We start from the raw sequence: 16,910 nt of genomic DNA on the forward strand, positions 1-16,910 counted from the left end.
AATACTTAATGTGGAGGGCCAAAGGGAGAACAAGGCTACGTAGGACTAAGCCAAGAGAAGAGCTCTTTCCCACCCCCACCCCCCTAGAAGTGTTTGTTTCAAAAAGGAGACACTTCCTAATCCTCATACTAGTTTAAGATGGAGGTGGAGCTGTTCACCACAGTTCTGAAATTTTACAAAGGCAACAGCCCACAACCCACTTACTTGATGGTAGGGCTGGGCGATATCTTGCGGTATCGGTTTCATAATTTTTTTACCTGGCAATATATAGCAACTCGTGTTGTGTTCTATGCAAAAATCACAACGTGAGGAAAACCGTGAAGCCAGCCAATGCTTCTCGGTTCCTGTTGCCGGCTCATCTTTTCCCTGCCTCCTGCAGGGGGAAGCAAATCACAAGAGCAGGCACCAGCAGAAGTCACACTGCAGGAAAAAAACATGAAGGCAGCCAGTGCCTCTACGTAGCTCCACCCTTATTTCAGGCATTGTGATATACCAGTAAATTGTGATGTTTAGCTGGTGATATAGCATGATGCTGAAAACCAGATATTGCTCAGCCCTACTTGGGAGTAAGTCTTCTTGAACTCCAGGAGGTCTACTTCCAAGCAGACCTGTATAAGACTGCAAGTAGACTGTATAAGTCTCCTTGTCCTTGCATTAATAACTTCATTTATTCTGGCTTTTATTACCAGCACTGGTGCTTTTTTGGGGGGAGGGGGACATACCTCTGTCTTTTGAACATGTAGAGCAAGTATCAAAACACAGCAGACACTGACTTGCATCCTGACACAGTGCTGTTTACAAAGAATTTTTAAAGTGCATTGTCACCGTGGCAAAACATTAATCAAGTTAAAAATGAAACGAGACTGCGTGGTTAAGGGAGTGGCAGAAATGCACTGAAAAGTGTGGGATGAACGGAGATATATAAACACAAGTGAACTGGCCCGTAAACTAATCCAAACAAGGGCTCAGAAAAGACTGAACCTAGTCCAACCAATGCAATGTTCGTCACTTTCAGGGAGCATGTCTTGGGCAGCCTAGAGCGGCATGCTGGTTGTTCCTCTCTTCCACCAAGACAGTCGCACAAACACGTTACGCTTGCATAACAGGGCGGGACTTCTTGGCCTCCAGCTCCACACCTGACCCTGCAAATCCTGTGCCACCCTAGAAGAAGAAAAGACAGGGGTAGAAGACAGCAGCTGTAGACCTTGGAATTTTCTTTACCTGGGGGACATACAGTGTCTCTGTTCTGCCTCACGTTGAGAGGTTCTGGGACTCAAGCCCATAGCTGTCAACTTGCAGATTTGAAAATAAGGGACCAGCAGCCTCAAAAATAAGGGATCAGCAGCCAAAATAAGGGATTTTCTGAGCACAGGTATGTTCAACTTCTGAGCCCCTCCGAGCCAAAGGCAGAAAGCCCAGCCAGCAGCCAAACGAAGCCTCAAGCGGTGGTTCCCACAGCACAGCAACCCGGCAAAGGGGATGTAGCAAGGGAAACCACCGTCACCTCTCCACTGGGAAGCGCTGAGCAAAGGCGAGTCCCCAGGCAACGCGGCCGATTTGATCAGCACAAGGCATGCAAGCTCCATCCCCCAGTCATTCTTAGACTCCTTATTGGGTGAGCAACGCAGCCAATCTCTCCTCTCTCCTGAATCTGTGTCTTTCCCGACTAAAGCTTCCCTTCCACTTATGCCTCCCTTCCACAGGTGCCTCCCTGCCATGTTGCCATGAAACCTTGGTTTGTCTTTTGTTGCATGAGGGCCAAAATACAACAAGATCTAAGCAGAGACGCAACCAGAATTATTCTTGCCCATGTGTCAAAAAGCCCTGGCAACTAATGTTTTGTAACTTGCCCAAGATTAAAAACACAGAAACATCAGTTTAACATGACTTCAAGCTTCATAAATGGGCAACGGGGCATGCAGAATTTCAGGGATCGCCAAGGCTTTGGGTTGTATCCGACTAACGCTGGTTGTATGACTAGCATTAGCACACAACCCTTTATTTTTGTATCGTGTTTGTTGACACACAGGAGACTATGGATCTCTGGCTAGCGGCAGGATAGAAATGGCTAGGACTGTCGAGTTCTCTAAATTCACATATCTTAGGGATATTGGGGGGGGCGTGTTAAGTAGTTTGGGAGTCCCTAATAATGCAGAACACTTCTGGATTTGGCTTGCGGAGAATATCTTGAACATTGCTTACAATGCTTACAAACTGTAAACAAATACATGACTGGGGTAAATTGATGGTGCTGCTTGAAGCTAAGTTCAGGGGGTTATCCTGCGAACATAGCATGCCAACAGTACAGTGGTGCCTTGGGTTCTCAAACTTAATCCATTCCTGAAGTCTGTTCGAAAACCAAGGCGTGCTTTCCCACAGAAAGTAATGCAAAATGGATTAATCCGTTCCAGACTTTTAAAAACAACCCCTAAAACAGCAATTTAACATGAATTTTACTATCTTACGAGACCATTGCTCCATAAAATGAACGCTCTAAACAATGTACTGCAGTCACACAATCAATCGATCAGTAGCTGAACTGGGTTCCACACAGTCACAAAAGCAAAACAAAAAAGAGCTGCAAAAAGAAAAGAAAAAACATGAAATAAATAGCAAAAACAGGCAGATCTCAGCGTAATGCCCAAAACGGAAGTGTGGCACTCAAAACGGAGCATGTTTGGCTTCCGAAAAAAGTTCGCAAACCAGAGCACTTACTTCCGGGTTTGCAGTGTTTGGGTTCCAAGTTGTTTGAGTACCAAGGTGTTTGAGAACCAAGGCACCACTGTACTGAAGGGATTAGCAATACTGAGGAAAACCTGGATGTGTTGATCATCTGCAGTTTCAATCCCATGGGACAGGGCTACGGGGCAGGGAAGAAGTGATTCCTAAAGCATAGCTGAAGAGCTTCAGCATTGTGGAATGGCTCTTCCTGCAATGCCACAGGTGACAAGTAAGGATGGGATTAATTTCTCAGAAGGTGAAATCAACCCTGAATTAATGATGCCTTTTGACACCTTGGATACAGCACTGGGAGCTTATGAAGGATTGCAGAAGGAGGTTAGACAGTCACTCTCACCCGCTGTAGAACGATGATGTCCTTGTCAGTCAGCTTCTCTCCATTCACTGGATCAACCATGTCCTTCTTGATGAGTCTCTCCACACACTCCAGAGTCACCACAGAGCCCCTTTGGGGAAGGAAGGAAGGACACCCCTATTATTTGCTGCTAAGTATAAGGCCTGGATTCCCACACTTTGCTACAGTACTTACAACCATTCCATATCTCGCATACATGCAGAGGACCTCCCATCCCCTATAAAATTTACATAATGTTATGATTTAAGAGAAAATTATATGAAAATCATATATTGTTATCTAACACTGAGTAAATTGGCAAAAATGTATAAATCTAAATCGAACAAATGTTGGAAATGTAAAGAGAAAGAATGTTCTTTTTATTGTGTGTGGTGGTCTTGTAGTAAGGTTAAAACTTCCTGGGAAATGATATACAATGAACTGAAAAGGATGTTCAAAATAACTTTTATTAAAAAAAACCCCACAAGCTTTTCTTTTGGGAATTTTAGGGACAGAACTACCTAAATCATATAGAAATTTATTTATGTATGCTACTATAGCAGCAAGAATGCTACTTGTCCCAAAGTGGAAAGAAGCAGAAGTCCCAGTAAAGGAAGAATGGATACAAAAACTCGTGGAATATGCAGAAATGGCGAAACTTACCGGAGGAATAAGAAATCAAGATGACAAACTTTTTATAAAAGAATGGAAATGGTTTACTGAAAATTTACAGATAAATTCTAAACAGATTAAAAAATTAGCAGGATTATTGTGACAACCTGCAGTTTCACAAGAGTATATATTTAGGTAAAGGTAAAGGGACCGCTGACCATTAGGTCCAGTTGTGGCCGACTCTGGGGTTGCAGTGCTCATCTCTATTGGCCGAGGGAGCCGGTGTACAGCTTCCAGGTCATGTGGCCAGCATGACTAAGCCGCTTCTGGCAAACCAGAGCAGCACACGGAAATGCTGTTTACCATCACGCCACAGCGGTACCTATTTATCTACTTGCACGTTGACGTGCTTTCGAACTGCTAGGTTGGCAGGAGCAGGGACCAAGCAACAGGAGCTCACCCCGTCGCGGGGATTCGAACTGCTGACCTTCTGATCGGCAAGCCCTAGGCTCTGTGGTTTAACCCACAGTGCCACCCGTGTCCCATATATTTAGAGTAGATAATTAAATGAGCAAGTGAAATGATATCGGATATGCAGAAGATATTAAAAAAATAATAATTAAGGAACCGGAGAAAGAGGGGGAAGGAAGGCAAATTTTGAAATGTTAAATTGACTGTAAAACTAATGAAATGTATAAACTTGAAAAGTATAAATAAAAACTTTTTTAAAAAAGAAGACCTCCTGTCAGGGAACTGCCATCGGAGCTGGAGGCGGAGAGAAGGCTCCAGAGGGATGCCGGAGAGGGTCCCAGCAGGGAGAGAGGCAGCCCATCCACTGGGGAAGGAAATCAGCGTAACACCAGTGGAGAAGGGGGGCAGATGGGGGAATCGGAGAGGTGGCTCCAGGACTCCTCGCCGGAGACCAGCGGAGAGAGTACGGGTACTCCGCTGCCCACACCCTCCATGCGCAGAAGACTTCCGCGCAGGGAGAGTAGGAGGAGACTGGGCGTCAAACAGCTTTTATGCTGGAAAAGGTTCAAGAAACGCCCACTGACGGATTCTGCCAGCGACTGAGGCAGCCACGGAACTTGAGGCTGTCCAGACAGAAAGGGTTCAACCAGGTAACCTAGCCAGGAGTGGCGGCAACTTACGCATGAGCAACCCCTAGAACCATTACACCTCCCATTCCTGAGATGTCCCATCCCATCACTCACGATGGACGCAGAACAGCACATGGGACAGAGTTTCCAAGCATGTCTCGTGTGACGGCACACACGTAGCGGTCCTGCCGGTTGATCAGCCCTACTCGATCCACGCTAGCATCCACTGGGGTGAAGTGCACCGGGATCAGGTCCTTCAACTTCAGGGGCTTCATACTCATGGGACAGTACACACACTTGTCCTAGAATGACAAGGAGCACGGCAAGTTGAGAGGCAGAGTATGAATTAGAAACAATAGAGGCAAATGGGTTAGAGCAAATATTGACACTCTGTCTGAAACACACACACCCACCCATCAATTCCAGGATGCTACAGAGCTTGGTCAAATATTCAAGATACTGAAGATTTTGAATTGCAAGGTATTAAAATCCTGGGGATAAACCTGGAAGCAGAAGCTACTCATGGCCAGCGAACTGGGCACACTCCAGCCTGCGCTGATCAAAGTGAACAAAACTCAACAGAAACTTCCCCGTGGCCAAACTCTTCCCCTCCCTAAGGTTAACTTTAAATCTATCAGAAAAGAAAAAACTCGGGCCAATAAGAAGACTCCCTGACCCTACCTCCTGCACAGGACATTCAAATATAAAGTTATGAAAGTACAGTGGTGCCCCGCAAGAGGAATGCCTCGCAAGACGGAAAACCCGCTAGATGAAAGGGTTTTCCGTTTTGGAGGTGCTTTGCAAAACGAATTTCCTATGGGCTTGCTTCGCAAGATGAAAATGTCTTGCGAGTTCCTGCGGGGGTTTTTTCCTCCCCCCCCTTTTTCCCAAGCCGCTAATCCGCTTAACAGCTGATCCGCTAAGCCCGCTAATAGCGCTAATCCGCTAAGCCGCTAATGGGCTTGCTTCGCAAGACGAAAAAAACCGCAAGACGAAGAGACTCGCGGAACGGATTCTTTTCGTCTTGCGAGGCACCACTGTATTTTGAAGCAGAGGGAAGGGGAACTTAATGCGTGGTTGGAAAAAATTATTTTGGCTTAAACCTTAATACAGGTAACTTGCATCTTATGTGAGGGTTTGGTTCTGGAGGTCCATGCAGAAAACCATAAAACCAGGGACTCCTGGAACCGGCCCCCTGCCTCTGCAAGGTGGAGGGCTGTTTACCTGGCTTTGGAAAGGCAATGTGAGGGCTGAGTAAGTCGCAATCACAGCAGTGTGCAGTGGGTTGGGGAAATAAATACAGTCGTACCTTGGAAGCCAAACGGAATCCATTCTGGAAGTCCATTCAACTTCCAAAACATTCAGAAACCAAAGCGCAGCTTCTGATTGGCTGCAGGAAGCTCCTGCAGCCAATCGGAAGCCACGGAAGCCCCATTGGACATTCAGCTTCCAAAAATAATTGTCAAACCAGAACATGGGTTTGTGGAATATGGGAGCCAAAACGTTCGAGAACTAAGCTGTTCGGAAACCAAGGTACGACTGTAACTGGAAAGTGAGTTTCCTCCTCTCCCCATTTATTTATTTATTCCTCACCCCATGCAAGTAAAGTAAGAGTACGATGCAAGTTACTTATATTATCATTTTGTATAAAAAGAATGGGGAAATAGTGATGAAATCTAACAGTCATGACTTTAAATGCTGAAAAAAGGTGAGATGTGGGTTTTACAAAAATCAGAGGTATCACAACATTTTCTGGGAATTTTCTTCTGATACTAAAATTTATTACGATCTATTTTAGTGTTTCATTTGGCTTTAGTAATCAAATCTAAAATTAAAAGTATGCAGTATATCTCATTCTCCCAATCCCCCCACAGCCAAAAGTACCGTAGCTGAAATATTTTATTGGGGGGGGGGGGTGGAAATCAAGAGAGTAGATTTTATGTGGTTTAGATGGTTGAGCAAATTACAAGTTTTGGTAGGAAATTGTTTTAATTGAATCAGTTTTAAGACACGTCAGCTGAACAGCATAAAAAGTAAACATTATAAGGAAGTAAAAGAAGCAAGCATTGCATTGGAAATGGGTTTGTCAACAGACAGCTGTGTAGTCAGCTAATTAAATAACACGGTTGGTCATCTGGGGGGGGGGAGAGTTAATTCCAGTTTTGAAACTGCTTAGTTTTACTAGAATCGCATCCATTATATTACAAACAAATTTTAGGAAACAATGCATTTTCAGAAATCAAAGATGTTCATAGAAAAGTGTAGCAGCAAATTGTCCTGTTGGGGGAAATTTTCCAGCTCACATTACTGGGACTGGGTGGAGCTTCCTGGGTACCTTTGAAGGTGCAGGTTACCCAACCCAATCCTTTGCTGCTGCTCACCATAATACATCGGAAGTGAAAAGCCTATGGCTGAACTTCAGCTTCCATCATCCCTGCAGAACACTCTTAGGCTGCGTCCTGTACTCGCTCACCTAGGAGTAAGCCTCCATGAAATTAACTGCATTTACTTCTTAGTAGACATATGTGTTGTGCTGCCAGCTTGACAGCAGCTGAATTCGACCTTCTGATTTGATTATTTCCTTCTACCGGTCTACAATAGAAAGTGTCCTTTCATACTGCATCACGGTGTGGTACGCTGGTTTGACATGAACTGATAGGAAGTGCCTACAGAGGGTGGTGAATACAGCACAAGATATTATGGGCTGTCACGTGAATCCGCTGGATGAAATAGCGGAAGAACACTGCCTCAGGAGAGTGAGGAAAATTCTCAGGGATGATTCACACCCTGGCCGGCACTTTCTTGATCTCCTGCCATCAGGCAGAAGATATAGAAGCATGATTAGTCGCACCAACAGGGTAAAGAACAGCTTCTATCCGTGGGCTGTTAGGCTGCTGAATGAAAAGATAACAACAGGGCAACTGACTTTCGGGTTGGGTGGGTGTGCGTCAGTAAACGAGGGGAATTAAGACTAAGAGAGCTGAGTGGGGGGTGCTCGTGTAATCTCACTGTATACAAATTGTACAAGTGACAATAAAGTATTTCAGTTTCAATTTCAATACCTTTCAACTCCACAGCCACACAGGAGGGGAAAAACAAATGACAAAAAAGGACCATCTCAAGTGGAAGACAGTATCTTCCTAATCTCAAAGACAGCAACCAGCTCAATGCAGTTAACGCCTCAGGACTTCTCCCAAGAACTCTGGAAGTGCAGTTTTGTGACCATGACAGAAGTTCTCTATTCCAAGAGTTTCAATTTTCTGGGTGTGTTGGAGACACTGTGACAGGTAAATTGGTTTAGATTTGTACTGCAGACACTCCCTAAGGAAGACGGGGCAATGCGTGAGCCGGGAAAAGGAATGACAAAAGCAACTCACTGGCTTCGGAATGACTTTGGTCTTGGCCTCTGGGGTCAGCGAAGGAATCCAAAAGCTGGGCAGTTGTTTGGCTTTCTCTTCATTGCTGGGTCCAGGCTGAGCATCTCCTGTAATCCACAGAACAGGGCAGTTATTAAGTCCCACAGTTTCCGAAGAAAGAGGTGAAAATCTAAGGTGGTGTGTGGGAAGACATGTATAGCAGGAGCAGAAAACCTTCAACATGCAGGACAGTCTTGGCCCATGCGGACATTTCTCCCAAACCACAGCCACCTGCCTATCAGTGGAGGCCACTGGGGGATATCAGCCAACGAGCAGGGGAAAAGGTTCAATCCTGCAGAGTGCTGCTGCTTCATCATCATCATCATCATCATCATCATCATCATAAAATAATAAAAATAAAATAATTTATACCCTGCCCATTTGGCTGGGTTTCCCCAGCCACTCTGGGCGGGTCCCAACAGAATTAATGATAATAATAATAAAGTGATAAAAGATCAGATATTAAAAACTTCCCTGAACAGGGCTGCCTTCAGATGTCTTCTAAAAGTCAGATAGTTTTTTATTTCCTTGACATCTGATGGGAGGGCGTTCCACAGGGTGGGTGCCACCATAGAGAAGGCCCTCTGCCTGGTTCCCTGTAACTTCACTTCTCGCAGTGAGAGAACCACCAGAAGGCCCTCGGTGCTGGATCTCAGTGTCTGAGCTGGATGATGGGGATGGAGATGCTCCTTCTGGTATACTGGGCCGAGGCCGTTTAAGGCTTTAAAGGTCACCACGAACACTTGGAATTGTGCTTGGAAACGTATTGGGAGCAATGTAGGTCTTTCAAGACCGGTGTTATATTGTCTCGGTGGCCACTCCCAGTCTAGCTGCCGCATTCTGGATTAGTTGTAGTTTCTGGGTCACTTTGCCATTGTGTTCACTGCAGGGAACGTGCTGACACAGCAGACCCCGGAAGAGAGCAGGATTGCACCAGCTAGTGAGCAGAGAGTTCAGTCCTGCGGCTTCATTCCTTGTGGGGAATGCACCGGTGGAACAGTCCCCTCCCACCTATCAGACCCCTGAACACATCGTGATGTCAGATGAATGACAGGTGGGTGGCCTCACCCACCTGTCAGTTAGCTTGCAGGGGTGCAGGGAGATAAAGATCTAGCCCTCCAAGTGAAAAAAAGATTCCCTAACCCTACTGTACAAGATTAGGGACACTGGAGCTCACCTGCAGACTTGCCCTGCTGAGTTTTTGACAGGATCCAGCACGTACTGACTTAGGCATCCCTGAAGCTGAACCCTAGTAGTCCAGCTGACCACAACCCCCAGCAAAAGCTTTAAACATCACAACAAAACTCAGCTGGTACCCAGGACCATGCAACCCTCTTTGCTCCATGCTTGGGAGAATGGTTCACACCTCATTGCAGCCACTCACAATTCCCCCAGGAGTTTCACTTCACACATGAGGAGTTGTGTGGGTTTGAGACAAATATTCAAAGAGGCTGACAGCCGGAGAGCTACAAAGAACAGGGGGAGCTGTGGAGATGTGGGAAGAACTTTAAACCAGGGTGAAAAACCAGTGTGATTGCGGCAATGGGAGATAAACTGTGGACAGCATGTGATCCAGCGACACTCGAGCCACAGTGCTGTGTTTTAGGGCACTGCCAAAACCCAAAGGAAAACAAAGAGCATCTCTAAAAACACTTCATTGCTGCCGAACAGATAGGACCAGAACGGAAAAGGGTAGGGGAAATATTACTATGAAGCACAGATAAGATGTACATGGCTCTGTCTGAGGAGTAACTGGGAAGTGCCATTCACTTTCTTTACACTTTTCTTATTTCTCACACTTTTGTCGCTCGGCCTTGTCCCAAATCCTCCGCTCCTCCGCACTTACCTGCCTTGCGATCAAAGGGGTTGAGAGGTTTGCTGACAATGCTCATCTCTTTGTCGAGGAAATTCTTCACCTTGGACTCTTTGGCAGCCTTGCTCAACTCCGCCAACTCCGTCTTCTTCTCATTCTTCTGCTTTTCATAGGCCTGCAGTTTTGCACACGAATAAAAATTGTCATGACATAAGACAAAGCTCTCCTGCTAAAATACGGAAGGAGCACACTCCTTGCTATGATCCCAGTGAGAGAGACGCGATGAAAGTGAAGAGAGAGAACAGGCATGAAAAGAAATCAGCAAAAAGCACAGAGTACCACCTTAAGCACTTTACGTTAAAATTAAAAAACAACAACACTCTATCACAGTTCTAAAGTTCTCACTACACTTTCTGTTATACCCTTCTGTGAAGTCCTCCCCTTAGACCTGTAAGCCCCACTGGGCAGATGGCATCAGTGGCTCCTGGTTCTTAGAGGCAATTCCTGTTGAAGGCACTGGAACAAGAGTGATGATTTAAGCGCCCTCTTCCCTGCCCTTTATGGCTGTCTTGCACTGGGTCAGAAGCAAGGCACACAGGAGAGCATCCCCAAAGGAAGGGTGCTACACAAGGCAAGGTTCTTAACAAAGATGGAAGCCCCATCCTGAGCTCCTTAGAATCATAGAATCATAGAGTTGGAAGAGACCACAAGGGCCATCGAGTCCAACCCCCTGCCAAGCAGGAAACACCATCAGAGCACTCCTGACATATGGTTGTCAAGCCTCTGCTTAAAGACCTCCAAAGAAGGAGACTCCACCACACTCCTTGGCAGCAAATTCCACTGTCAAACAGCTCTTACTGTCAGGAAGTTCTTCCTAATGTTTAGGTGGAATCTTCTTTCTTGTAGTTTGGATCCATTGCTCAGTGTCCGCTTCTCTGGAGCAGCAGAAAACAACCTTTCTCCCTCCTCTATGTGACATCCTTTTATATATTTGAACATGGCTATCATATCACCCCTTAACCTCCTCTTCTCCAGGCTAAACATGCCCAGCTCCCTTAGCCGTTCCTCATAAGGCATCGTTTCCAGGCCTTTGGAGGCAGGGGAGAAAACAAATGCACCAGATTAAAAAGATCTCTACTTCAACTAGCCTTGTTTCCATGTGGCTTGGCATATGTATTTCATTCTACCAGTTCTCTTGAGTGCCACCTCCTCCCCTTTTGATGCAGTGCTCTCTCACCCATCTATTAAACCAGCTGACAGCTGTGAACATACAAATATGGTTCTTCAGATTAGCATACTAGCCACTTCTCTTGTTACCTTCATTTGCCGGGCAATCTCCTTTTTCTGGTGCAGGATGTACTCTAGGATGGCTTCTTTTTCATACAGGTATCCATCAGGGCTGGAGAGGGACACAGGCAGGATGAGAATCTCAATTAAATGTCACTTCCATAAAGGCTCCCATGCAAGCTGCAGAGCACTATAGGAGTATCCATATGAACCCCACAGGTCAAGGGTACACCTGGGAGGTCATGCCACCAAACCAATATATCACTCTACAGCAGAAGGGACATTATAGTGATAAACTTTGGTTGGGGTTCAAGTTCCTGCTCAGTTATGGACAGGAAAAGTTAGCCACAATTTGCCATCTGTGAAATGGGAATGTAATCACCACTTCCCAGCGGCAGAAGAGAATTTGACTCTACAGTCGTACCTTGGAAGTCAAACGGAATCTGTACCGGATGTGCGTTTGACTTCCAAAACGTTCGGAAACCAGAGCGCGGCTTCTGATTGGCTGCAGGAAGCTCCTGCAGCTAATCGGAAGCCGCAGAAGCAGCGCCGGATGTTCAGCTTCTGAAAATCGTTCGAAAATTGGAACACTCTGTTCTGGGTTTTGACCGTTCAGGAGCCAAGGTGTTTAAGATCCAAGATACAACTGTACAGGAATTTGCATGAAAAAGAACATAAATATTATTATCTCAACAGGCATATAAAGCGGGTGAACAATGAAAGAAGCAACTTTGTGTGTGTGCATGCATGTAGGATCCAGGTTTAGAGATCCACTGCTTTATTTAAAAGGTAAAGGTACCCCTGCCCATACAGGCCAGTCTTGCCAGACTCTAGGGTTGTGTGCTCATCTCACTCTAAAGGCCGGGAGCCAGCGCTGTCCGCAGACACTTCCGGGTCACGTGGCCAGCGTGACAAGCTGCATCTGGCGAGCCAGCACAGCACACGGAACGCCGTTTACCTTCCTGCTGGTAAGCAGTCCCTATTTATCTATTTGCACCCGGGGGTGCTTTCGAACTGCTAGGTTGGCAGGCGCTGGGACCAAGCGACGGGAGCGCACCCCGCCGCGGGGATTCGCTCCCGTCGCTCGCGAACTACAAAAAGGCAAGTGGTTAAGTAGTGTAGCAGATCTCCGGTTTAATACACTGAACACTCTCCCATGGGCCTTGCCAGATATTTACGTCACAACAGGGTCCTTGCAGGGCTGCAGGGAGAGGCAGCAGCAGTCAAAATCCTTGACGGCATCTTTGCTCAGACGGACGTTCTGGGTCCCGTATCCAGAGGCAGCTGGGGAAAGGTGGGGGGGCGGGAGCAATGGTCACATTAAGGTCACATTAATGAAAAGAGCCTGCCTGCCTAAGTGGCTCTGCTAAATCTCTAAATCCAGAAAGAGAAAACAGCTAGTAAATCTCTGCCCAGAGAAGCCCAGGTTGTCAAGTGACCTGCTCAGGACTGCTCACCTGATTGCTAACAGTTTAAGGGCTGGCAACCCATAATCTCCTCCAGCAATAGAGAGAGAAGGCGGAATTAGCCTGGAGTTGCATAGCTTAATTTCCACCTGAGTTTCAATGAAACACTGGGTGGTGTTAAATCAGACCACAGGGCGTGCCCAATACTCTTGACTATCCCGGAGCTTCTCCCAATTCTCACCTGGCTATAAGCAAACGCACCAGTGATTTGTCTAGCAACAGTCCTGGTTTTAGTTGCCCCAACTCACAATTTTGTTCTCCCAAACCTAGCCAGGGCTTCCCCTTCATTCAGAATCCTTGGGTCCTCGCCTGCAGCCCCACCACTGCCATCGTAGCACAAGGCTCCCCCTACAGCACTGACGACACCTTTCAAGTCTCAATCCAGAGTCCTACAGAAAGCAGCCTCCTCACCTGTGTCCTTTTTCTTTTCATGGTAGGTGTAAACAGCTCCTGCTGTGCAGTTCTTGCCATGGCGCGTCATGCCGGCTTAGATGGGCGATCCCGGAAGAAGCCGGCAGCTCCTCCCTGCCTTCATAAAGATATGTTTTGGTTAAGCACATTGTCAGGGCCTGATCCAATGCAGTACTAGACACAAAAAAGCTCATGGACTGTGTTGGATATGGATGCAGATTAGAAGAGCCACAGGTTTGGAATGGGGAGAATTAAGAAGGGGGGAATGGGGGAGATGGACAGAAAGCTCAGGAAATGGTCATGGGGTGGCTCAACAGGCTGCACCCACCTTCTTAACTGGAGGATTCAAAGATTCCTTTCTGGATATTCAAGAATGCTACTTTTAACATCTCTAAATCTATCCCCCCCCCCGCTATATTCCCAAATCTACCACAGGCAGACTCGTGTCCCATTCATAAAATATTTTGCTACGGGTTCCTGTACCTTTAATTATTGTGCAGCAGAGTGATTTTCAACAGGTACAGTTTTACACCCCCCCAGAAAGACACGCTGCACCTCCTGCAATTCCCCAGTGTTAAAACAAACAGGATGAAACTGTCTATTCTTTTGTTCCTGTTCATCCTAAATACCAAGAGCTCTCACTGTCATGCCAAGGTATCAACTACCAATTGTCCCACAACCCAGCCTGTTGTTCTCAGATGTGCCTTCTTTCATGGGATGCCAGCTCTCAAGTTCTCCTTATTTTGAAGTCTAGGATCTCAGTCATACCAAGTCTTGAGACCGCTGAAATTCACCCCTCTTCACATGGGAGCGGGGGAATACATTCATTATGAGCCACACTCCCAAGAAGGAAAGGTCAGATACACCCTAAAAAACCAGCAACAGAAAGGGTTTCTTCTGTTGTTTAATGGCACAAGATGTACAACTGCCACCTAGTGGAGGTTAGCTAACCATTTCGCTAGCATCTATATATTGGGGGGGGGGGCACTGCGGCCCTCCAGAGGTTACTGGACTACAAGTGCCACCATCCTTGATCACTGGTCCCTCCCTAACAGCACATACAATCACTAAAATGATCTAAACATCTGATAGCTTTTTAAAACCCTCTACTTGAGAATCGCCTCCACATCACCCTCAATCCCTTTCCCCTTACAAACCAAGTAGCAGTGGGTAAATAATTGCTCCCCATGCTATCTTCCTGTACAAATGCCCAAAATGCATTTACCAGTGATAGTACTAGCTGCTATTCCCAAACAAATACAGGAATAAGAGTCTGCAGCTGAATTTAAGTCTTGCAGGAGAAACATCAAATGATATCACTAATTAATATCAAGAAATTGCTCCCGGGCAACTTTATTCCTGCCTGTGTTCCCATTTCCCCAAAGACCATTCTGACTTAAAATCCCCAACACACAACAAATCTCAAACTCCACGGCAGAGCAATTCATACAAGGATTAGAAACATTAAGAATCCTATTTTTGAAAAGTTCTGGAGAGGTATCAGCAGCATAGTACCTGAAAGTCTCACAGTTCAGTATCCCTCAATGAAAGACACAAAACACCCCATCTGACAACTCACTATACCCTCCTCCAACATTTTAGTCTTTCATAAATTATTAGCTTCCTCCTTGACATTGCACTAGATCTCCATTTTGCATACCTGCTGCATTACACAATATCCTCTCTGCCAATTTTAAAACACTTCCCACCTCAATATCACCGATTTGACAACTGCGTTCTCCTCTACCGCTCAAAGCCTTATCTAGCTCACAAGTACTCTGACTTATTTACCCTAGGCTGAAATCCTACACACACACACTTACCAAGGAGTAAGTGAAATTTCAGTGGGGCTTCCTTCTGATTGCACCTTCCTAAGCCTTCTTTCTCAGTGAACCTCCCTGCTCCCCTTCCGGGCGCCCAGATGCAACCCCTTTTAATCATATCGAAGGGTGAAATGTCAGCCAGCAGCTATAACCTTGCACGAGATGCTGCAAGCGCTTAAACCGTCTCTTCTACGCAATGGTTTCAGGTGCTGGAGCCCTGGCCACCACACTCCTCACCCACCACTCACCCCCCCCCCCGCCACAAGCTCCATCTCTTCCCAAGACGGTTTGTTTCCCCAGCAAGTTTCCAGTCCTTATTTGCACCTGCAACCCGAAACACCAGAAACACGAACGTAAGTTGCTCTTTCACCATCTCCATCCATCTCTGCCTACAATGTTTCTCTCGCAAGAACCGGGGTTGCCCTCGCCTCCCTCTGGCAATCTTAGACCAGTATCACTGTGCTGCTGCTGCTGCTATTATTATTATTATTATTATTATTTCATAAATAATATCAATGGCTAGGAAACGACGACAGCAGGCCTGCTCTTGCGCCTTCCCCATCTATAGCGATACGTGGAATTCAGCCGGCGAAGCTTTTCAAGGAACGGAGACCAGGTGTTATTCAGTGCGAAAGGCACAGCTGCAGCGACAAGTTCAAAACTTGGCAACCCCGCCACCAACTCCTGGCCCCAACCCACAGCCGTGCACCTTCTTCTCTGCCGTGCATAAGGGGGGGGGGGGTTTACCGTAAAACAAGCAACGTTTCTCTCTCCCCCACCTCGGCCAAGGGATCCGGAAGCAGGAAGTGCACAACCTCCGGAAGTACTTTGAAGTCCTGCAGCTCTGGAGCTGTGCATTAGCCAAAGCGTTCCCGTCACGGAGGAAACAAGGTGCGGGAGGCAGAGGGGCCGCGGCGTTGAGGTTCCTCAGCAGAAAGGAGGCCACAAGCTGAGGCGTTATTATTATTTAATGTTTAATGCCTTCAGCGAGAGAGAGAAAGAGAAAGAGAAAGACACACACACACATATTTATATATACACACGCACATGCACACATATCTAGATGTATCCCTTATACATATACACACATGTATGTATGAAACTTTTATATCAAAATTTTACATATAAAAGTTACAGATATATAATTATATATACTTTTCATATATATATATATATATATATATATATATATATATATATATCAGTATCAAACTTTATCAAACTTTAGCATTTTACTCAAGGGCCTCCTATATAGAAGTCTTATTTCTGTATTTTTCAGGGTCACTCTCTATGTTCTGATATTTGACCCTATTTTGCCCATTGCTCTTTTTCTGTCGGGAATTTTTTGGTGATGCACTTATATCATTGGGTGTTTGTTTTAACATAGTGTATATGCTTCTTTACTAGAGTTGCTATTCCTTGGCTTTCATTTCACCTCCTCTTTCCTTAAGTCCCTAGAAGTCAAATAGGATTGATAAAATGTACATATTGACTTAAGAAACTCTGGAGGATTATCTGTATACCAGGGGTGTGGGGGAGCTTTTTCCAGCCTGAGGGCCACATTAGTTTATGGGGAACTTTCTGAGGGCCACATGCCAGTGCTGGATGTGAGGACAGGGGTCCAATACAGGCGGCCCTGTTATGTACTGAGTTGAATAGGATCCAAACTGCAGCAGTCTGATTGGTCCTAGAACAATAGGATCCAAATTGCAGCAGTCTGATTGGTCCTAGAACAATAGGATTCAGAATGCAGCAGTCTGATTGGTCCTAGAACAATGCAGCAGTATGATTGGTTGGCAGGAACCACCCAATCATGCTCCAGATATAAGTGAATCCACATCCTGATTGGCTTACAGTAGAATTCCAGAATTAGCCAATCATGTGCAGCCTATTGTGTAAATAATGTATA

The 16,910-nt window shown here is 45.9% G+C and overlaps 1 protein-coding gene across 6 annotated transcripts; it reads right to left on the bottom strand.

The window, feature by feature from the left end:
• Positions 1 to 792: 792 nt before the first annotated feature.
• NOSIP (nitric oxide synthase interacting protein) lies at positions 793 to 15,836 on the bottom strand. Of its 6 annotated transcripts, none has more exons than XM_083408259.1 (9): positions 15,749 to 15,836; positions 13,179 to 13,292; positions 12,480 to 12,585; positions 11,332 to 11,413; positions 10,048 to 10,189; positions 8,163 to 8,269; positions 4,900 to 5,087; positions 3,077 to 3,185; positions 793 to 1,161 (listed from the first exon to the last, which is right to left on the bottom strand). In XM_083408259.1, exons 2-9 carry the CDS (start codon positions 13,246 to 13,248, stop codon positions 1,090 to 1,092), a joined length of 876 nt encoding a protein of 291 aa, XP_083264385.1. In that variant the 5' UTR covers positions 13,249 to 13,292; positions 15,749 to 15,836; the 3' UTR covers positions 793 to 1,089. The 6 variants fall into 6 exon arrangements, with proteins under 6 accessions (XP_083264385.1, XP_083264382.1, XP_083264387.1 ...); XM_083408256.1 differs by having other exon boundaries at positions 13,179 to 13,296; positions 15,749 to 15,831; XM_083408261.1 differs by having other exon boundaries at positions 15,781 to 15,815.
• Between the last annotated feature and the right edge of the window lie 1,074 nt (positions 15,837 to 16,910).

This window comes from Podarcis tiliguerta, assembly GCF_965153285.1.
Source record: "Podarcis tiliguerta genome assembly, chromosome: 13".
NCBI classification, from domain to species: domain Eukaryota; kingdom Metazoa; phylum Chordata; class Lepidosauria; order Squamata; family Lacertidae; genus Podarcis; species Podarcis tiliguerta.